Below are 22,448 nucleotides of genomic sequence, written 5' to 3' on the forward strand. Positions count from 1 at the left end.
CCCCTATGGTGGAGTCCACTTGGGACTCCACCCCATCTAGGGCTGGCCGGCCATGGAGGTGGAGTCCCTTGTGGACTCCACCTTCCTTGGTGGTTTCTTCCGGACTTTTCTAGAACCTTCTAGAACCTTCCATAGAACCTTCCGCGACATTTTATTTCACATAAAATGACATCCTATATATGAATCTTATTCTCCCGACCATTCCGAACTCCTCGTGATGTCCGGGATCTCATCCCGGACTCCGAACAAATATTCGAACTCCATTCCATAATTCAAGTACTACCATTTCAACATCCAACTTTAAGTGTGTCACCCTACGGCTCGAGAACTATGCGGACATGGTTGAGTACTCACTCCGACCAATAACCAATAGCGGGATCCGGAGATCCATAATGGCTCCCACATATTCAACGATGACTTTAGTGATCGAATGAACCATTCACATACAATACCAATTCCCTTTGTCTCGCGATATTTTACTTGTCCGAGGTTTGATCTTCGGTATCACTCTATACCTTGTTCAACCTCGTCTCCCGACAAGTACTCTTTACTCGTACCGTGGTATGTGGTCTCTTATGAACTTATTCATATGCTTGCAAGACATTAGACGACATTCCACCGAGAGGGCCCAGAGTATATCTATCCGTCATCGGGATGGACAAATCCCACCGTTGATCCATATGCATCAACTCATACTTTCCGATACTTAATCCCACCTTTATAACCACCCATTTACGCAAAGGGTGTTTGATGTAATCAAAGTACCTTTCCAGTATAAGTGATTTATATGATCTCATGGTCATAAGGACTAGGTAACTATGTATCGAAAGCTTATAGCAAATAACTTAATGACGAGATCTTATGCTACGCTTAATTGGGTGTATCCATTACATCATTCATACAATGATATAACCTTGTTATTAATAACATCCAATGTTCATGATTATGAAACTAATCATCCATTAATCAACAAGCTAGTTAAGAGGCATACTAGGGACTCTTTGTTGTTTACATATCACACATGTATCAATGTTTCGGTTAATACAATTATAGCATGGTATGTAAGCATTATCATAAACACAAAGATATATAATAACCATTTATTATTGCCTCTTGGGCATATCTCCAACAATCCCATCTCGGGGGATTCTGGAGATCTCCTCCGGCACCCTGCCGGAGAGGGGATTCATCTCCCGGAGGACTCTACACCGCCATGGTCGCCTCCGGAGTGATGAGTGAGTAGTTCACCCCTGGACTATGGGTCCATAGCAGTAGCTAGATGGTTGTCTTCTCCTCATTGTGCTTCACCGTTGGATCTTGTGAGCTGCCTAACATGATCAAGATCATCTATCCGTAATACTCTATGTTGTGTTTGTCTGGATCCGATGGATAGAGAATACCATGTTATGTTAATTATCAAGTTATTGCATATGTGTTGTTTATGATCTTGCATGCTCTCCGTTATTAGTAGAGGCTCTGCCAAGTTGATGCTAGTAACTCCAAGAGGGAGTATTTATGCTCGATAGTGGGTTCATGCCCGCATTGACACCTGGGACAAGTGACGAAAGTTCTAAGGTTGTGTTGTGCCGTTGCCACTAGGGATAAAACATTGATGCTATGTCCGAGGATGTAGTTATTGATTACATTACGCACCATACTTAATGCAATTGTCTCGTTGCTTTGCAACTTAATACCGGAGGGGGTTCGGACGATAACCCTGAAGGTGGACTTTTTAGGCATAGATGCAGCTTGGATGGCTGGTCTCATGTACTTTGTCGTAATGCCCAATTAAATCTCACTATACTTATCATGACATGTATGTGCATTGTTATGCCCTCTCTATTTGTCAATTGCCCGACCGTAATTTGTTCACCCAACATGCTTTTATCTTATGGGAGAGACACCTCTAGTGAACTGTGGACCCCGGTCCATTCTTTTAATACTCGAAAGACAAATCTCGTCGCAATACTTGTTTTACTGTTTTCTCTCGCAAACAATCATCTTCCACACAATTCGGTTAATCCTTTGTTACAAAGCAAGCCGGTGAGATTGACAACCTCACTCGTTTCGTTGGGGCAAAGTACTTTGGTTGTGTTGTGCAGGTTCCACGTTGGCGCCGAATCCCCGGTGTTGCGCCGCACTACATCCCACCGCCATCAACCTTCAACGTGCTTCTTGGCTCCTCCTGGTTCGATAAACCTTGGTTTGTTTCTGAGGGAAAACTTGCTGCTGTGCGCATCATACCTTCCTCTTGGGGTTGCCCAACGAACGTGTAAAATACACGCCATCACAGAAGCATCTCTATTCCTGTTGTTTTTACTATGAAATACCAAAGTGCAAATGGGTAAACTATAAAAATGTGACCGATGACACTATGTATAAGGGAACAGAGGAAATGTGTTTGTCTGTTGCCAAAAATGATGGCCCATCGGTGACACTCGTTATCACTGTTGTCACAAAGGCCTTCACATCAACATTAGACTAGTGGTAATGAGTCCTTTCTCCGTTGCCATAGGTTTTTTTTACCTATATCTATAGCGTCGCTCTCTACTAGTGATAACACAAGTAAAATTTATACCTTAAGATTTTATCTTGTACCACCATGCCCCCACTTTGGTGGCAATTGCGATATTTTTCGTCCCATTCCTTTCTTGTGGAAGTTTTATCTACCAAACCCACACCAAGTATATTATCTAACTTCCATCTCATATTTATCCAAAGGCCATCATTCTATTTTTCATATCCTTGCCCACTTTCACGCTTTATTGCAATGTTTCAACCCATAATAGTCCTTGGACGTGCGGTGTGCTCACACCCACATGTGAGATCCGCTTGCCACATGTCACATGCATGAGAAACATGCACCAATGCAAGCAAACCTAGCTCTTCATTTGTTCGCCCATTAAGTTAACTCCGATTTCTCCTACTCTTCATCGCTAAGAGAGTCAGCAAAAATGACGCCCATATTTTTTCTTGCATGATCTTGTACCTTGGTGGTAGAAATTTGGAGATTCACTTTCGTTTTTCTAGTACCCGCACAAGAATAAATACCCAATAATCCCTCCAATATATTGCTCTTCTCGTAATCGTGCTAAAAAGAATGCAATAAGAGACATAAGAGAAAGTGCTAATGGAAAACAAAAGGAAACATAAAAATAATAAGTAAATAAATAATAAAAATAATAAAACTCTCTTCGCACTTCGAGGATCATTGGATCTGTCAAATCGATATTTAGGGTTATTACAAAATCACATTTGGTTGGCCGAGTAAGAGGGCCAATATTTTACTACTTACTCGATTGATATCCTTAAGAGTTATACGATTTGGGTTATGACTCCTTTAGTTTAGTAGGTTTACAATTTTTTATAAAATTAATAATGTGTTGTCTTTTCACACCCATGTTTCGGCCTAGTCCTAGCTTGTGTTGACATATTTTACAAGCTTACATATTTTTGAAAGGAGATCAGCTAATGTAGGGCTTAGACGATTTATCAATGATGTGCATCCCTTTTTTTTCTGCCTCTTGCTAGACATGTCGATTCATTTTTCTCTCTCTCACCCACACGAACTAAATCATGTCATCCACAATCCCCAATCATTTATCACCTATCTTGCAACTTTGGCTCGATAGCTAACTATCTATTGCGGAGCTATGTGTAAAAACTTTTCTGTAGAACCTTTTTCTTTATAGATATTTACGCTTTGGTCCTTGGTATTTAGAATGATCCCACATGTCTTTTTGGTTGGCTTCTCTTTCACTTATTTGCATCCTAGGGAACACACCCTCCGCCTAGCAATCAAAGGAGGTCACAACTATGTAGTTGACGAACCTACTTGTGCTAATTAATTTTAGACTTGGATATTCTTATTTTTAGGCATTCCGGATATTTACTACTACCTACATTAATTATGTTAATTTTAATTAAAAAAACAGGCCGGTTCTTGAGAAAAAAAACTACTCCGATATCAATGAGTTTATATTTGTTTGCTTCAAGCAACCCAACTAGTAACCCGATCAAACCCTACTTCCGAGAAATAACCAACCAACTTGACTCTTCAAGCCACGACTCTCTTCTAAAAAAGATCGTGGAGAAAGCAACAGCCAGATAGCGTCCAAACCCAATAAACCAGCCAAGTAGCCAAGATAAATCAAAAAAATACTCCCACCCAATCAAACCCTCCCACCTCATCACGGCCGTCCGCCGAAGATCCGACGGCCAGGATCCGCCCCTCGCCGGGCGCAACTTGCTCCCAGCACACCAAACAAAACCCTTATTTCCCCTTTTATTTTCCCCAGATTTCCTCTCCCCTCCCCGCTCCTCTCGCCTCGCCGCCGAATCCCGCCGCCGCCCGACCGCCGAGCTTCCTCCCCGCCGGACTACCTCTCCGCCGCCGTCACCGCAGCCGTCCCCGCTGAAGCTCCCGCGCCGGCCAGCTCCGTCCCGCCACTCGCCGCCAACCGCCTCCCCGTCTCGGCAGGCAGCGAGAAGGTAAGAGACGCAGACCACCGCCTCCGCCCTCCGTCTCCCCATCTCTATCCTCGTCCCGTTCTTCTCATCTTCGCCAGGAAGTAGGTAGCGCGCAGAAGGTAGAACTTCCGGGCAGATCTGTTGCGGGTTTCCGTCTGCTATAAGGTGGATCTGATGCGTACGCGGATCTGACGGATGCGTTGAAATTGTAACCCGCGCAATTGGTCGTCGGCTCTTTTTCGCTCTATTTTAGTGCAGTATTGACGGTTATCCAGTGGAATTTTTTATCGCTGCTTCTGTGCGGTACTCACATATGCGTGAGCGATCTAGAGGAACGAATGATAGAAGGAATAGTGCTATCGATGAAATAGTGTGTAGAAAAGTTCAGGTTAGCAGATGCTTTTGGTAGTACCCATGGACCTGATTCCGTGTAGAAACATGAGTTCTTGTTTAAAAGAAGACTACTGTCAGATTTTGTACTCCCTTTTTGATTTAGAGGAAAAGTGGCATATAATCATAGTATTCTCAGATTTTATACAGCTCTTTAGAATTGGGAGATTCGTATTCACTGTGCTAGCAAGGTTGCCTTTCCTCTGTTCAGTTGGTTATATGTAGATGTGTCCAGCACTCTTACAGAATTCTGTGTAAGCACTGGTCGCCTCATTGTAGAAAGATTAGTGCCCTGCTTCAACGCTGACTTCGTGTCTTGCCAAATTTACATTGCATAAGATTGTTTGGCGTTACATGAGAGAACTTTACTTTTGTCTTGCCAAGTTTACATTTGAGAGGAGTTATATATATATATCTTTAATGATGCATGATTTTTTTATAATATGAAGCTATATCTGACACCCCTCTTTTGGTGTTTACACAGTCAACATGTCGTTGGATGTTACTCAAATACTCTTGAGCGCACAATCTCCTGATGGCTCGGTTAGGAAGCATGCTGAAGAAAGCCTCAAGCAGTTTCAGGAGCAAAACCTCCCAAGTTTCTTGCTCTCCCTATCAAGTGAGTTGGCCAACAATGAAAAACCGGAGGAGAGCCGCAGGTTGGCTGGTCTGATCCTCAAGAATGCGCTGGATGCAAAGGAGCAGCACAGGAAAAACGAACTTTTCCAGAGATGGCTGTCTCTGGATGCTGGTGTCAAGGCACAAATTAAAGCATTGCTGCTGCAAACTCTCTCATCTCCTGTTGCCAGCGCCAGATCTACGTCTTCTCAAGTCATTGCGAAGATTGCTGGCATTGAGATCCCCCAGAAGCTATGGCCTGAGCTTATAGCATCATTGCTCTCCAACATACATCAGGTCCAGCCAAACGTCAAGCAGGCGACGCTGGAGACACTTGGTTATTTATGTGAGGAAGTTTCTCCGGAAGCTGTTGACCAGGACCAGGTCAACAAGATACTTACCGCTGTTGTTCAGGGTATGAATGCTTCTGAAGGGAACTCCGAAGTGAGGCTTGCAGCCACACGAGCATTGTACAATGCATTGGGCTTTGCTCAGGTTAACTTCTCCAATGATATGGAGCGCGATTATATTATGAGAGTTGTTTGTGAAGCAACGCAGTCACCAGAGATGAAGATAAGACAGGCCGCCTTTGAGTGTTTGGTGGCTATTTCGTCTACTTATTACGATAAGCTGGCCACATACATGCAGGACATATTTAATATTACTGCAAAGGCTGTGAGGGGAGATGAGGAGTCAGTTGCACTTCAGGCTATTGAATTCTGGAGTTCCATATGTGATGAGGAAATCGACATATTGGATGAGTACAGTAGCGAGTTTACAGCTGATTCTGATGTTCCTTGCTACTATTTTATCAAGCAAGCTCTTCCTGCCTTAGTGCCCATGCTGCTGGAGACTCTCCTCAAGCAGGAAGACGACCAAGACTTGGATGAAGGTGCTTGGAATCTTGCAATGGCTGGGGGTACTTGTTTAGGCCTGGTGGCAAGGACTGTTGGGGATGATATTGTGCCTCTTGTGATGCCTTTCGTTGAGGAGAATATAACGAAATCTGAATGGAGGCAGAGAGAGGCTGCAACATATGCTTTTGGATCCATTTTGGAGGGGCCATCAGCTGATAAACTGACCCCTCTAGTTAATGTCGCCTTGAATTTTATGTTGTCTGCATTGGTAAAAGACCCAAATAACCATGTGAAGGACACAACTGCTTGGACCCTCGGAAGAATATTCGAGTTTCTTCATGGTTCTGCACTTGAAACTGCTCCTGTCATTACATCTGAGAACTGCCAGCAAATACTTACTGTGCTGCTTCAAAGCATGAAGGATGTCCCAAATGTGGCAGAAAAGGCATGTGGGGCACTCTATTTCCTTGCTCAAGGCTATGTGGATGCTGGATCAGCATCGCCATTAACCCCTTCCTTTCAAGATATTGTTCAGGCCCTTCTTGTGACCAGTCACAGAGAGGATGCTGGAGAATCCAGGCTTCGTACTGCAGCTTATGAGACTCTAAACGAAGTTGTCAGGTGCTCCACTGAGCAGACAGCTCCTATTGTTATGCAGCTGGTACCTGTGATTATGATGGAACTCCACCAGACACTTGAAGCAGGAAAGTTGTCAACTGATGAGAAGGAGAAGCGGAGCGATCTGCAGGGTCTTCTTTGTGGTTGTTTGCAGGTCATTATCCAGAAGTTGGGAGGGATGGAGTCAACAAAGTTTGCCTTCTTACAGTATGCGGATCAGATGATGGATCTGTTTCTGAGAGTTTTTGCTTGTCGGAATGCCACAGTGCATGAGGAGGCTATGCTTTCTATTGGTGCATTGGCATATGCAGCCGGTTCGAATTTCGCAAAGTACATGGCACAGTTCTATCAGTATTTGGAAATGGGACTTCAGAACTTTGAAGAGTATCAGGTATGCGCCATTACGGTAGGCGTTGTGGGTGACCTGTGCAGGGCACTGGAGGACAAAATTTTGCCCTACTGTGACGGCATCATGACCCAGCTACTGAAGGATCTATCCAGCAATCAGCTGCACAGATCTGTAAAACCACCTATATTCTCATGCTTTGGTGATATTGCACTTGCAATTGGGGAGAACTTTGAGAAGTATTTGATCTATGCCATGCCCATGCTACAAAGTGCAGCAGATCTATCAGCGCATGCAAATGCAGCTGATGATGAAATGCTCGACTACACCAATCAATTAAGGAATGGCATCTTGGAGGCCTACTCTGGTATTCTTCAAGGATTCAAGAGTTCGCCTAAGACACAATTACTGATGCCGTATGCTCCACATATTCTTCAGTTCCTTGACGCTCTTTATAATGGCAAGGATATGTAAGTTGTCAAGAATACCTTCCATATCCTTCATTTTTCACTTAATTTACATGATCTTTATTTCCTGCTTTCTGGATGCTCAAATCTGAAAACTGGTCATGCAAACACATAGATAACGATAGGTAGGCAAATGTCTAGCTGTAACTTAAAAAATATACATCAATCAATTGTATCCTAAAGCTATTTTCTTGAAGCAGACAATTGCTTATATGCCACTGAATAACTACCAGTTTCATCACATGCCACTGCAAGATTCCAAATCCATTCGTATCACTCATTTACGAAACTTCATTATTTGCCACTGCCCCTAGCATGCTGTTGGTGTAACAATATGTCAGAAACACAGCTGTAACAATATGTCAGAACCTTAAAAGGAGCCTGATAAATTTGAATTGATTTTGGCAGTATGTTTGGTCGAGCTAAGCTTGGAAAATTTCTGTGTCCGTGAACTTCTCATTATGAACTGCTAATAATTTTTGGGCTTCATTTATAAATGGCCTTCTGAAACTAATTTTAGATTTCTTGCTATGCATGGACTAAGCTTGGTCACTTTTATTCTTCTAAGGCATGCATGTTGTTTGCATTCAAATTAGGGCCAAATCCAGTTAGGACAATGTGTTGGCACACAGACACCTTAGTCTACTGCCAGAATAGAAAATCTCTCCTCCTTAAGCTGCTCAGCCAATCAATACAACACCCATATGATTACCAGTCTCACTTTTAGTAACCACAAGCACCAATGCCACACCAGCACAATGCTACTCACTTTTGCACAATAATTTTCTAACGCTATCTCTTACCGTATCAGGGATGATTCTGTGATGAAGACTGCAATAGGTGTCTTGGGGGATCTGGCAGACACATTGGGTGTCCATGCTGGTCCTTTGATAAATCAGTCCACCTCAAGCAAGCAATTTTTGGATGAGTGCTTATCATCCGATGATCCATTGGTCAAAGAATCAGCTGACTGGGCAAGGATTGCAATCAGCCGTGCGGTTTCAGGTTGATGTGTCATTGGTCTCGAGTCTGCACCTGCATCCATCCACGCGTCGAGTCCAGGTCTTCGGTTGCATCATGGTCTAGACCTGCTCTTTGGAGAAGTCCACAATCCTCAAGGCAGAGTCGGAGGTCCTCACTAACTCATGCATACATGTGTCAACCCAGCCTTTTTCACTTCTGCGGAAAAGAGGGTTAAGTTGGCCGCCTGCTAACTTTTCTAAAGGAGCCCAGAACCCTCATTTCCTATTGGATGTGAGACGAGCTTCTATTGTTGCCTGCCATGGCGATGGTCCCTCGGCTTGGCATACATGCTTATGGTCTGGGTGCTATTGCTTTCCCCTGCATTCATTGCATGCATCGAACTTTGGTCGTATTGTCAGTCTCTACAAAGCCCCATTTCTTCTGGATCCATTATGCAAAATGGGGCTTGCATGCATTGTCACAGGATTATTTTGTAGTGCTCAGGGCGTCCAAGTTCACTATGTTGGACATGTTCCTCCTGAGCTGGTAGTCTGTTTACTTCCTTTCTTTTTGTTTCATACTTGCATGGTCTTGCATTCATTCTGGACTGTTTTGTAAGGGTTCCTCTTTGGTCAAGACTGAGACGGTGCGCCGTCGCGTCGGTTTATTTCAAGGTGTTGTCGGAGCAGTGCTCTTTTTTGTTATCTATGCTGCTGTTCCATTTCAGCTTGTGCTGGCGAGGGAAAAAAGAACAATTATAGGTCTTGGACTGGTTTTGTTCGGGCGAGAGCTGTCGAGTCGTATTTCTTGGTTACAGGAATTGTATTATTATGTGGAATTCCGTCACCTCCTATCAGACGTGTCATATCATTGGCTGTGTATATGAGAAGATGATGATGAATGTGTTCAATGATATGGATTTTGCCTTTACTTTATCCTGCTCTTCCCTGGCACATGTGCATGCATGATACCATTGCTGGGCATTCCGCTAAAGCTGGGTGCTGCGTGGTTATGTAGTTGTGGATGTTTAGTTGTGGAGTAAACTAGTGGAGTTTATATTATGTACTCGTAGTTGTGTATTCTTTTTTTTGAACAGGGAATAGGTCCCCAAGGAGCTCATACATTTAGCACCAAGGACCTGAGAATGTTGGAAAAGGCAATCATGTTGTGCTCCTTAAGCACGATGTTTCTGTAACTCTGCAATCAGGTTTTGCGCTGGAGCCAAAGAGCCCTCTGAGACCACTTGAAGAACTCCCGACTCTGTCTGGAAGAAGCAACTGCTGATGGCGGAGGGAGGTTGTCTTTCAACCGAGGTTGACGACGGATCCAACCACCAGCAGCCAGAAGCATCAAACCCCCTTCTCTCCACTACGAGCAAAATGAGGGGATCCTGAACTTTGATCACCGATGCCAAATCCACATAGATCTTCGGCCTTATTGGAGCCTCTGCAGCTCCTCGCTTTGCCGCATCCATCTCCACCGGCGGAGCTCTGCGAGAAGAACACCAGATCCATATGTAGGGATCCCATGCCTTCTTCCTGGCATATATCTAAACGCCACTAAACCATATTACACCTACCTTTATTTAGCCCACACCTCGCCTAGCCCTTCCCTAATGGCATGCCGTCATGGATGGCCTCAGGTTGGCTCTGGTTTACCTTGGGTGACTCCCAAAACTGTAGCTAGGAGAGAGAAGAAGGGAGTTGATAAGAATGAGCGGTGTGTTGTTGTGGATATGCTGAGTTGCACATATGCAATTATAAGACGACATGCCCCATAAAGGCATAAATCATGTACTATTTGAGGGTTAGCCAAACATTATGATTTATACTCGATAACTAGGATTTGCTGTTTTTACAGAAACATAGTTGGAAGATTATTAGTTCGAGCGCCTCATCCTAAAGTTGTTTTACCATCTCTAAACTAGAGTTTGTCATTGATTGGTTGTTGTCACACGAAGCGTGTATTGCTTGCCACGTCAAGATTCCCCAAGTGGTTTTTGTGAAACAAGGGATTCCCCAGGAAAGGATTATCTTGATTGGCTGATAGTAGGTATAACACTTTCTCCTATTATACCAGTATAACCAAACAATACTTCCCAGAAATCACATTTAGTCTTTCACGATTCCCTGGAAAAGCAAAACTGATTCTTTGACCATGAACATCCAAAAATTCTATACGCCTTTAACACTGGAGGCCAAAGAGAATATATCTTTATGCAGTTGAAAACTATGTGGGAAAGAAGGCGTGGACACGGATAGAGTGATTTCTCTTTGCGACGCCTTCTTTATTCTTCCATCAGTATAAACCACAAACTCTTGCAAGCGAAGGAAAGCTTCTACACGATGCACACGTTTCATGGCTCGGGGAACTCCATGTACTCGGATTCCATATCAAATTATACGGTTAAAGTTAGAGCCCGCGGAAAAAGTTAGAGCCACATGTCCGCCACCTCCTATACCAAATGTTCTCGTAACTGTTACTATAATCGAGACATCACGTGATAGGTTAAGTTGTTAGGTATCACTGTTCTAGCGACATGTGTAGATACGAGAGAAGCTTCGTTGCTTCTAGCGTTAATGTTACTTTGCTATCTACCCGTGTATATTGATCTCTTTTCAGGCGGAGTACATAGACCGTACTCCTCCCGCCTCAAAATATATGTTGCCCATTAGGTTTCTTTAGTACACGCCTTTAACCAACAATTACACAGTGTATTTTGTGATATAAAATTATAGCGATAAATAAGTACTGACGGATACGAATGTATGAAATCAATTTTATTTTACATAACTTACGCATCAATAGAGTACCTTCTTTTTTGCAGGATCAACATGCTATTGGTGAAATGCTTACACCTACGAAGCCTAATACACAATGTTTTTAAAGAAGGAGGTAGTACTAATCTATTAATTCAGCACAAGAGAGCCGACACCTTCACATCGGATCGCACTTAGAGCATATAAATTAGAAATGTGTTTTTTTAGAAACGCAATACAAACACAGATGCTCACATACACGTGCATGCATTCATCCCTATGAACGCACACACGCACACCCTACCACTATACGAGCACCTCCGAAAGACCGAGCCGATAGATTGGATCTTGAAATTGACGAAGTCACCACAGACGTCTCGCTATCGATAGGAACGTCGTCTCTCGCCGAATGAATATTCCGCCTTTATGAGATACACAGATTTTAAAACTAGGGTTTAAACTCTGGTGAGCTGAGGGTACAACCATCCTCCAAACCACCCAACCTCAAGTTGGTTCTCTTAGAAATGTGGTTTTGTTAGGTCTCACTTCTTAAGTCTCAATCGATTTGAAAAATTGCAACTATAGTTAGGCGAAAAGTGCAGCTTGCACTATTCACTAAGCTGCAGTTCCATGAATCTACTTATAGACCTAAAAAAATCAATCATCAATCAATCAAGACAGAGATACCTCTCTTACAAATAACATACTAACCGCAATTTACCATTTCGCTGCTTATAAAAGCATATCTCAAAAATAGCATTCTAACTGAGATAGCATTTCATCTTTATTATCAACACAAGTTATTATCTGTGATCTGAATTATATTGTACTCCTTCTGTTTGGGATTATAAGATCTGATAAATTTTCTATTTTTTTATGAATTATAAGGTATATCTTCTTTATTGTCCTCTCTCCTCCAATGCATGTCTTTTTTCTCTCTCTTTTCTCTCATGCGTGCAAAATTATTGGTGCATGCAGTAATTAATGAGGTGAATTGAAGAATTTTTTGGTTTTATCAAATTGGCAATTGAGCCTTATAATCCCCGACAGAGGTAGTAGAAGTAAAAAAAGAAACTATATTTTCACATTTTACTTTCTTCGAGCACGGCTATTATCTCTCGGTGGTGCATGAGTGCCCCTGGCCTCTCTATCTCCCATGGATCTTGGAAACGGAATATTGCTACCCAGCTACGAAGAGTGGTGTTTGTTCCATGCACGTGACCCCCCGTGCATGAAATCTTTTACATTTAGTTGCATGCCATTTTATTTGAAAATACTTGATGAAACTTAATAAAACATGGCCGCACGGATCTCATAGCGTGAAACCTGAGTGAATCCAATGGTACAATCATGCAAGGGATGTCCCGTGCACGGGGCATATGCATTACGCCCTTGGCTAGATACCAATTGAAAGGTTGAGGGTGCCCGCATAATAGCAACACGCGGCAAGAACACATAAAAAGGGAAGAGATGATTACATTGCTGCATAATAGCAAACGTGGAATGATATATACATCAAAAGCATGATAATTATTTCATGCATTTTTTGCTTACACTTGATAAGGTGCATTAACCAGCTTCGGTAAATATACCTTAATAACTTTACAAACTCAAGCATAGGCGCTACTCTCCCCAGCAGCTAGAAGCACACGACCATCGTCCTCTCCTCGAGCTGCCTCTCCATGTTGAACCTGGCGATGAAGTCTTCGACTCTCCTGTGCAGCTCGTCAGCAGGCAGCTCCGACGCCTCCTCTTCACCCTCTTCTTCTGGCATCTCCTTCATACCCAAAGTAGTCGATGCTGTTTCACGTTGACCCAGCTGCTGCGTGCTCATGAGTACAGCTGCTTCGTCAACTCTTCGTTCTTCTCCGACGGTCTCTTCTGCAGCGGCATGGTTCTCCTTGATCGACGGTTCGAAAACCGCAAGCTCGCGCACCAAGGCATCTAATTCGTCATCCAGGGAGGATCGAGCACCGTTCTGCGAGAGGAGCTTCGACTCCCTGGCGAGGAAGACGACGATGATGTTGGAGAAGATGAAGAGACACTGCTTCGGCGTGACGATCGCCGAAGCGGCGGAAGGGAGCGACACGGAGAGGAGGCCCCTGAGGCAAGAGAGGCCGTGCGGCACCAAGGTCACCATGGAGGCGAGGACCAGGCCGAGAAGAGTGGCCCTGGAGAAGGCCTGGAGCTGGCTTGCGTCCATGGCGGTTTTCGTGGTAATGGGGAGATATTGCGTTGCGCTCTTGGCTTTGCAATAGTGAAGAGACGAACAAGCAGATGCATGAAAAACGCAAGGAACCTGATGCTGAATGCACGGAACTTAGCGCATGCCGGTATGGGTCTATTTATACTAGCTGGGGAGTGGTGGTGGCCAAATTAAAGTCAGCTGGTTGTTTCATTTCCTCTCCGGCTAAGTTATTCCCCAGTTGAAATCACTTGATTCCTGCCGCCCACCTTTGCAAAAGCAGCGAGGTATGATTGCTTGGTGGTGCTTGGGGAATATGGTCTGAGTGCTAGGTGTCTGCTAGCCATGGTGTGCTTGCTAGTGGCGACAGCATTCTGGAGCAGCGCGCTTGCCGGCCGGAACTGAATTTTTCTGGATGTGCTACGTTGGTGCGGTGATTATGTCCCGGCGTATGGCAAATCAGCTAATCAAGGAAAAACTAATTGGGTCTTCAGATGGATTGTACTCCGTATGACAAACTAGCGACTCATGGAGTATTTGGTAATCAATTAATCTAGCCACTTAGGCCTCTTCAGGGGAATCATTTTTTTGGCAACATGAGGAATCTGTCAATTCATTGGCAAAATCTTTCGGGAAGATTACAGACGAATAAAGAAATGGTAACATGTGATATAAGTCAGCCAGTATTGAAAATGCCATTCAAGTCGAAAGGAACAATATTATGCTTATTATCCATTCTATTTTCAACAAAGGCAAATATGCAGCAGTTCTTCTTTGTATCTTGGTGAGATCGTGAGTCATGTATACGCAGGGATCCTGCTTTTGTCCGTGTGGGCATATATTATCTGCACTAGTATCATTAGGTCCTCTGCCGGTTTGGTTCCTTCGCGTGCGAATAATTGGCAGGATATGTTCTGCGCATAGGAGAAGAGAGCTTTGTCGTGTCTCCATTGGGGACACACGGCAAAGCCTGGCTATGACGGCGCCGTCTTGGGAGGCCACCAGGGCCTTGTGTCCCAACCTTCGCCGTGTTCGTAGCCTTTGCCGTATTCCTCCTTCAACCTTTGCCGTGTTCCCCTATTTGCCGTTTTCTTTTTTGGATCTTTGCTGAGTTATTGCTTTTGCCGTGTTCTTTTTTACCGCTTTACCATGCCAAGTTTTTTTGCCGTGTTCTTTTTTTTTCCGGGCCATAGAGCACACAGTAAAGGGCTAGGAGCACGGCAATAGCTGGTTTTCCCTAGTGAGAGCGCCTGAAATGGTGCAATTTACATTATGTTAGAATTGACGGAGATGATGGAAACCATGTAAAATAAGGACGGCTAATGTATCCCAATAACAATTGACTCGCATTTGCACCTCTTTTGTTGTTCTAGTTAGGAAAATCAGCAACAAATTTGTTTTTCTAACGGATTGACGGAGTGAAGAGAGCATAATCTATTAGTTAAGTAGAAAAGATTGTATTAGTTAATTAGAGAGAATTTAGATTAATTACATCATGTTTATATCGCACCATTCCATGAAAATCGACAACGAGATACCACTGTCATGGCTGCCAACACGGAATTCACAGATGACTCAAGAAAAATACACAATGACGGATCCTGCCCAATTTGCTAGAGTGGGCGATGCCTAAGTTGGACCCAGCCTTTTTTATTTTCTATTTTCTTCTTTTATGTAGTTGCTATATGGGCCGAATCTTAGGTGGGACGGTCCCCTCCCTAACATCCTGGCTCCACCATTGAAAACATCCACACGCTGTTTGGATGGATGGACTAGACACATATTTCTGGAATTTGTATTGGATCCGGATGATTCACACATTTGGAAGTCCACAAAATTACAAGCGGAAAACTTAACTAAACTCCAAGAGGCACGGGCCAACACTTGTGCCCACCTGCACTTGATTTCAAGCCCCGCCTACCGTTTTGGCTAAAATCGTCCTCCTCGTGTTACTTAACCATTCCATCCCCATCCCTCGCGCTTATTTTTTTTACTACGAGCGCGACACACGTAATAAGGTGTTATCACCAAGATTTGACCGAGTCAGAGGTGGGCCGCAGTCCAGATGGGCTTAAGGAAATATACGTGGAGAATTATATGAATCGGCCTGTTATACCAAGTTGGGCTTAATTGCCCGTGTATCTGTAACATATTAGATCTATTTTAGTTTAGAGATAGAATCTTAGTCGTGCACGGTTTAGTGCATGCCCACATTAGAGAGTCCCCTGGACTATAAATATGTACCTAGGGTTTATGGAATAAACAACAACTCACGTTCAACCCCAAAACAAACCAATCTCGGCGCATCGCCAACTCCTTCGTCTCGAGGGTTTCTATCAGGTAGCGACATGCTGCCTAGATCGCATCTTGCGATCTAGGCAGCACAAGCCCCACGTTGTTCATGCGTTGCTCGTACTGAAGCGCTTTTGATGGTGAGCAACGTAGTTATCATTAGATGTGTTAGGGTTAGCATTGTTCTTCGTTTAAGCATGCTTGCGTAGTGCAACCCTTGCATATCTAGCCGCCCTCACGCCTATCTTAGGTGTGGGGGCGGCACCCCGCTTGATCATTATTTAGTAGATCTGATCCGTTACGATTGCTCCTTGTTCTACAAGGATTAGTTTAATATCTGCAATAGTTAGGCCTTACAAAGGGGGGAGGATCCAGTGGCACGTAGGGTGGCGTTCGCAAGTCCTAAACGGGATGTTCCGAGGATCAACATCATGTTGGTTTTGTGGCCTTGTTTAGGATCGGCTTACGAGCACCGTGCGTGGCCGCGAGGCCCAACCTGGAGTAGGATGATCCGATTATGCGGTGAAAACCCTAAATCGTCGTAGATCTCATTAGCTCTATCTTGATCAAGCGAGGACCACCAAGTATTCGTGCACCCCGCACGGATCATGGGTGGATCGGCTCTTTGAGCCGATTCACGAGGATAACCCGAGAGCCGATCGAGGCTCGTATTTAATGTTTACATGTATGCCCCGCAGGAAACTAAGCGAGGCATCCCTATCACCTTCCCCGACCAGGTATAGGTCGGGTGGCACGCCCTTGCACTTCGCAACGCCGCGTGTGACCGAGAAGAGCATTACGGGCCGTCGCTCGGAGGGGTCTCGGCCAGCCGCAGCTCTAGACTCTTCCCGGCTCTACGGTGTTGACAAGGCCGCTGCCCGCCGGTGGGTTTTGGCGGTCAACACATTCTGGCACGCCCGGTGGGACAATCGTCTACATCAACCACATCGCCATCTACATCTGAGATGGCGGACGGCACGCCAGTCACCTACGAGGATCTGCCTGATGACCTCAAAAAGCAGTACAACGAGATCAAGGCCACCCTCGAAGCCGACCTCATCGGCTCTTTTCATAGAACCCGTTCCCGTGGCATCAGATGGAAGGGGTTCTCACCGCAAGGTGCGCTCGATGGGATAGACCTCTCTACCCCGTCGGAGGAACGCACCAGGGGTCTGCGGCAGGAGATCATGAGCCACCAGTACTCGCCGTCAGGACCGGCTCTCGGGACGCATCAAGGAGAGTTGCCATTCCAGTCCCGTCCACCGCTGCCATATGCGTTGGCAGCACTCTGCCGAAGTGCCGACTACACCGGCATTCCTCGTCTACGAATTGGTGGCGACCCTAGTGACTACCGGTTCTTAATGGAGGCGCCTAAGGAGATCCCTCATGGATACGCGTGCATGTATGTGCCGGATTGTGGTGACCGGGCACTCACAAACCAGGCCACAACATCGGGGACTCCGGCGAAGACAGGAGGAACGTCGGCGACGAGAGCGTACGTGGCTAACTAAATACGCCACACCGACGAAACTCCCGAGCCCGGCTCCCGCAGGCTGGCCCGTAGCTGGAAAAGCACACATGGCTGGCCAAGTACGCCACCCCGGCGAATCTTCGGAGTGCAACTCCCACGGCCAGCACGGCGGATCGGATCGGTACCATGCCGAGAGACCGAGTTCGGCATGATGCCGAAAAGAAGGGCGATCGGCTATTCCAAGCCGTACCCCGACGATTACGAGATGATCCCGCTGCCACCTAAATATCGGCTCCCCGACTTCTCCAAATTCGGTGGATCGGATGGCTCCGGCTCCATCGAGCACGTCGGCCGATATTTGGCTCAACTAGGACCGGCTTCGGTGTCGGATCAGCTACGCGTGAGGCTCTTTTCACAGTCCCTCACGGGATCGGCTTTTGGATGGTACACCTCTTTGCCGAGCAAACTCCATCCGAGTCTTGGAAGCAATTGGAAGAACGAGTTCCATATGCAATACCATTCGAAGCTTCCGAGTCCGGCATTGCCGATCTAGCACAACTACGTCGAAGCGCGGGGAAACGGTGACGAGAATACATCCGGCGCTTCAGGAATCTTAGGAACCGATGTTATTCGGTTCGTATAACCGAAAAGAAGCGATCGAGTTGGCGGTAGCAGGCCTCGCAACACAGCTCAAAGACATGGCCTCCCAAGCGGATTATCCCTCGCCGGCGCACATGGTTCGAAACTATCGGCATATGAACAGCGCCACCCCGACCTGTACCAAGACAAGTTCAAGCGTGCGATAGTTATGGTCGATACGGAGGAAGATGAAGTGCTCGCGGGAGGCCAAGAGATAGCAGTGGCTGAGTGGACTCGGGGGGAACCCCGTGGCCCGCAAATGGGTAAAGCCACCGGGGCCGCCCGGGGGATTTGATTTTGACGTAACCAAGACCGAACAGATCTTCGACCTCCTGCTCAAGGAGAAACGAGTTGACGGTTCCCGAAGGTCTCAAGTTCCCCACGGCAAAAGAGCTAAACGGAAAGCCATACCGCAAATTCCACAACTCGCTTTCCCATGCCACCAACGACCGCCGGTGTGGCGTCGGCACATCCAAGCGGCGATAGAGAAGGGGCGACTAATTTTCAACCGATACGCCATGAAGGTCGACACCCAACCCTTCCCCGCCGTTAACATGGTGGAAATCACCTACCCGAAGGTTGCCAGCCGGGTCCCTCGTTCGGCATCAACATGGTAGGACCCGGAAACCACTCGGCAAAGATGGAGATGAGGGCAGCTGCTCTCATAGCAAGGATACGAGAGGAGGCCGCTCCACGCGATCGGCTCCGTCATGATGGCAAGCGCTATGTCACGGAGGGAGAGGTGAAGAATATAAGATATCAGCGACCCCTCTCCGATCACCTCCTCAACAAATATGTGAGTCAGTATGACCAACGCCGGCGGCCCAATTACGATGATAGAGGAGATCGTCTGGCTAGAGAAGCCAGAAGATATCGTCGGCAGAATCGCGATGAGGAGGAGCACGAGCGCTGTGCCACGGAAGCATCAAGGGAGCAAGATGACAACGCCAGACACTGGGACTGCCCTTTCTTCGGACACTGCTGGGATTCAGGAATGAGCCGATTGCCCACAATCGGCGGCTGCCCGAATGCAATCGAAAAAGAAGGAGGCAGCCAACGTGTCTGTGTTCGAGCGCCTAGGGCCTCTCCCGCCACAAAGCAAACGCGCTGAGTCACCTCGTTGGGCAGATCTTGAGGATTCAGAGGACGAGGGAGAAGTGGAAGAAGACAGGTACCACCGGCCAAGGTGGTGCCCTGACGGACTCAGCCGTTCCCAAAAGCGCAGGGTTCGGCGATTGCGCGGCCCGGAGGAAGCCGAAAGGTTGTACCTGCATACGCTAAGGAATGCACGGCCCGATCCGGCTGCAAAGGTTCGGCGAACCCTGGATGAAGAGGGTCGTCCACGGAAAATGGAGTGGCGCCCTAAACGGAGGAAAGCCGATGATGAGACATCGGGCCGGCACAAACATGGTACTCGTCTTGCCGACAGAGCTTAGCCCTCCACGACTCTACGGAGCACTCAAGGTGGACGACGAGCAAGCGCGTCAAGTCGGAGGTTGGGTTGGTTTTATCCAGCTCGACCAAGTAGCAAGATCAAACCAATGAGCAAACCAGGAGAGGCTGATCCTTGTGATCGGCCCCAAAAATTTACGAAGGGAACTTACAAAACCTTCAACGAGCAAGCAACGTGGAGGCCGATTCCAGCAATCGGCCAAAATTATCCTCACCCACCATTCTGCCTGGGTTCAACATGTTATCCAACAGAGCCGATACCATCAATTTTCTTGACAGAATCGGCTCGGGGGGCATATAATCAGATGAGCATGTGCAGATAAACATGTGAGAACGTACGTGCAAGGAGACATTGGGGGCCGATTAAGGGAAATCGGCCAAATAAAAAACATTTTTGGAACAGCCGATGCAAGGGCATCGACTTCAGAATCGAGAAACTTCTCCAGCTGCTTCGAGCCGATCCGGGTTCCTGAACCTTTTTCGTCAAGGATTTCTAATCTTTGGGGGCTAGTTCAGCTGAAACGGAGGATTATCGGCTGTCGGAGGAAGAAAGAGGATCGGCTGTGGCGCATTCTCTCTGACATCCTCGCCTCGAGTAAGGCTCGGGGGCGAGCGAGGCCTAGTGGATACTCTGTTTAAAGAACCGATGAGGATACCATCGGCTGATCCTTCATTGCAACCTTCTTCACAATGATGGGTACCGAACAGGATTATTGGGTTTGGTTGGGAAAGTTCGAAGGTTTTCCTGAAAATCCGGCATCTTCCACCGGATTTAGAAAATCATCACTCGAAGAAGAGAAGGGTGAATTTCAAAGGACCGATGCGGTGCGATCGGTTCATTACGCATTGGCAAAGGGGACGAATCGGCAAGGTCAGTAGAAGAGAGAATCGGCTCAATTAAAAGGAATCGGCAAAATCAAGATTGGGGAAAAGTTCTTCATTGATTAAGATGAGATTTCTTACATAAAGAGCTAATTGCTCTCAAAAGGGAAATACTAGGGGATCCATTGCCCCATCTACTACTATCGGCCCTATTCTAGAGGTCCTATCTATGGGCCATCACTGCCCTCGTCGCCGCCGTCGTCGCCACTATCGGCGCTGCTCCCGGCGGGCTCGTCGTCGCTCCAATGGCCGCCAACCGGACCCTCGTTGTCTTCATCTTCTTCGTCAGCGTCGTCCTCGTCGCTGCGTCGAAGTCGCTAAGATTGCCCGGCCAAGGGCGTAACCGCTTGGCCGGCGGCTCGTCGGAGGAGCTCTCGTCATCGTCCTCCTCCTCCTCTTCCTGCTCCTCCTCCTCCCCGGAAGAGGTGAAGTCGCAGGAGAAGGCCGTCGTCGTCACTCTCCTCCTCCGTTTCCCCAACGGCGAGGAAGCGGAGGTCGCTCTCCCCGTCCGTCGAGGACCGGTCGTCCTCGGACCGGATGGAGAAGTCGTGGTCCGACTCCTCCCGGCCGCAATGGCGCGGCGGGTGTTGGCCGCATGGACCGCCGCCGCGTTGTACTCCGGCGTCGGCTCGCGGGACGTGGAGGACTGGCTGGAAGGATCCGATAGGGGCGGAGGAGGAGGAAGACATGGTGGCTGGGAGGGTTTTTGGAGTGCTAATGCGGAGGAGATACAAAGGAGAACTGTTCAGAGCGGTTAAATCGAAGGAGGATATAGTGGAAATTCAATGCCACAGCAGTTTCCGAGGAAGTGGTGCCTAAAAAAGAAGAAAAAAAAACTGCCAGATCACACGGAGAAGTTGAGAAGGCAAGGCATCATCACGAGGGATACTGCGATGGTTCTGCCACGACATGACCCGACAAAGGAAAGCAGAGTGATTTTGGAATTACCAATTCCAAAACCAGGGGGGCATGTGTTATCACCAAGATTTGACCGAGTCAGAGGTGGGCCGCAGTCCAGATGGGCTTAAGGAAATATACGTGGAGAATTATATGAATCGGCCTGTTATACCAAGTTGGGCTTAATTGCCCGTGTATCTGTAACATATTAGATCTATTTTAGTTTAGAGATAGAATCTTAGTCGTGCACGGTTTAGTGCATGCCCACATTAGAGAGTCCCCTGGACTATAAATATGTACCTAGGGTTTATGGAATAAACAACAACTCACGTTCAACCCCAAAACAAACCAATCTCGGCGCATCGCCAACTCCTTCGTCTCGAGGGTTTCTATCAGGTAAGCGACATGCTGCCTAGATCGCATCTTGCGATCTAGGCAGCACAAGCCCCACGTTGTTCATGCGTTGCTCGTACTGAAGCGCTTTTGATGGCGAGCAACGTAGTTATCATTAGATGTGTTAGGGTTAGCATTGTTCTTCGTTTAAGCATGCTTGCGTAGTGCAACCCTTGCATATCTAGCCGCCCTCACGCCTATCTTAGGTGTGGGGCGGCACCCCGCTTGATCATTATTTAGTAGATCTGATCCGTTACGATTGCTCCTTGTTCTACAAGGATTAGTTTAATATCTCGCAATAGTTAGGCCTTACAAAGGGGGAGGATCCAGTGGCACGTAGGGTGGCGTTCGCAAGTCCTAAACGGGATGTTCCGAGGATCAACATCATGTTGGTTTTGTGGCCTTGTTTAGGATCGGCTTACGAGCACCGTGCGTGGCCGCGAGGCCCAACTCCGGAGTAGGATGATCCGATTATGCGGTGAAAACCCTAAATCGTCGTAGATCTCATTAGCTCTATCTTGATCAAGCAGGACCACCAAGTATTCGTGCACCCCGCACGGATCATGGGTGGATCGGCTCTTTGAGCCGATTCACAGGATAACCTGAGAGCCGATCGAGGCTCGTATTTAATGTTTACATGTATGCCCTGCAGGAAACTAAGCGAGGCATCCCTATCACCTTCCCGACCGGGTATAGGTCGGGTGGCACGCCCTTGCACTTCGCAACGCCGCGTGTGACCAGAAGAGCAT

At 46.7% G+C, this 22,448-nt stretch overlaps 2 protein-coding genes across 2 annotated transcripts; one reads left to right on the top strand and one right to left on the bottom strand.

Annotated features, from left to right (window-relative positions):
- The first annotated feature begins 4,375 nt into the window (after positions 1–4,375).
- Positions 4,376–9,658, top strand: LOC124651378 (importin subunit beta-1-like). Its single transcript, XM_047190473.1, has 3 exons — positions 4,376–4,491; positions 5,345–7,769; positions 8,578–9,658. The coding sequence occupies exons 2-3, from the start codon at positions 5,350–5,352 to the stop codon at positions 8,774–8,776; spliced, it is 2,619 nt and encodes an 872-aa protein (XP_047046429.1). The 5' UTR covers positions 4,376–4,491; positions 5,345–5,349; the 3' UTR covers positions 8,777–9,658.
- Positions 9,659–12,978: 3,320 nt separating this feature from the next.
- Positions 12,979–13,792, bottom strand: LOC124653841. Its single transcript, XM_047192903.1, has one exon. It carries the CDS (start codon positions 13,689–13,691, stop codon positions 13,128–13,130), a length of 564 nt encoding a protein of 187 aa, XP_047048859.1. The 5' UTR covers positions 13,692–13,792; the 3' UTR covers positions 12,979–13,127.
- Positions 13,793–22,448: the final 8,656 nt, after the last annotated feature.

Source organism: Lolium rigidum, chromosome 5 (genome assembly GCF_022539505.1).
Source record: "Lolium rigidum isolate FL_2022 chromosome 5, APGP_CSIRO_Lrig_0.1, whole genome shotgun sequence".
NCBI classification, from domain to species: Eukaryota; Viridiplantae; Streptophyta; class Magnoliopsida; order Poales; family Poaceae; genus Lolium; species Lolium rigidum.

Coding starts and splice junctions, on each gene's coding strand:
- LOC124653841 (XM_047192903.1), bottom strand. CDS start 13,691: ATGGACGCAAGCCAGCTCCAGGCCTTCTCCAGGGCCACTCTTCTCGGC.
- LOC124651378 (XM_047190473.1), top strand. CDS start 5,350: ATGTCGTTGGATGTTACTCAAATACTCTTGAGCGCACAATCTCCTGAT. Junction 7,770..8,577: donor CTTTATAATGGCAAGGATAT/GTAAGTTGTCAA, acceptor TTACCGTATCAG/GGATGATTCTGTGATGAAGA.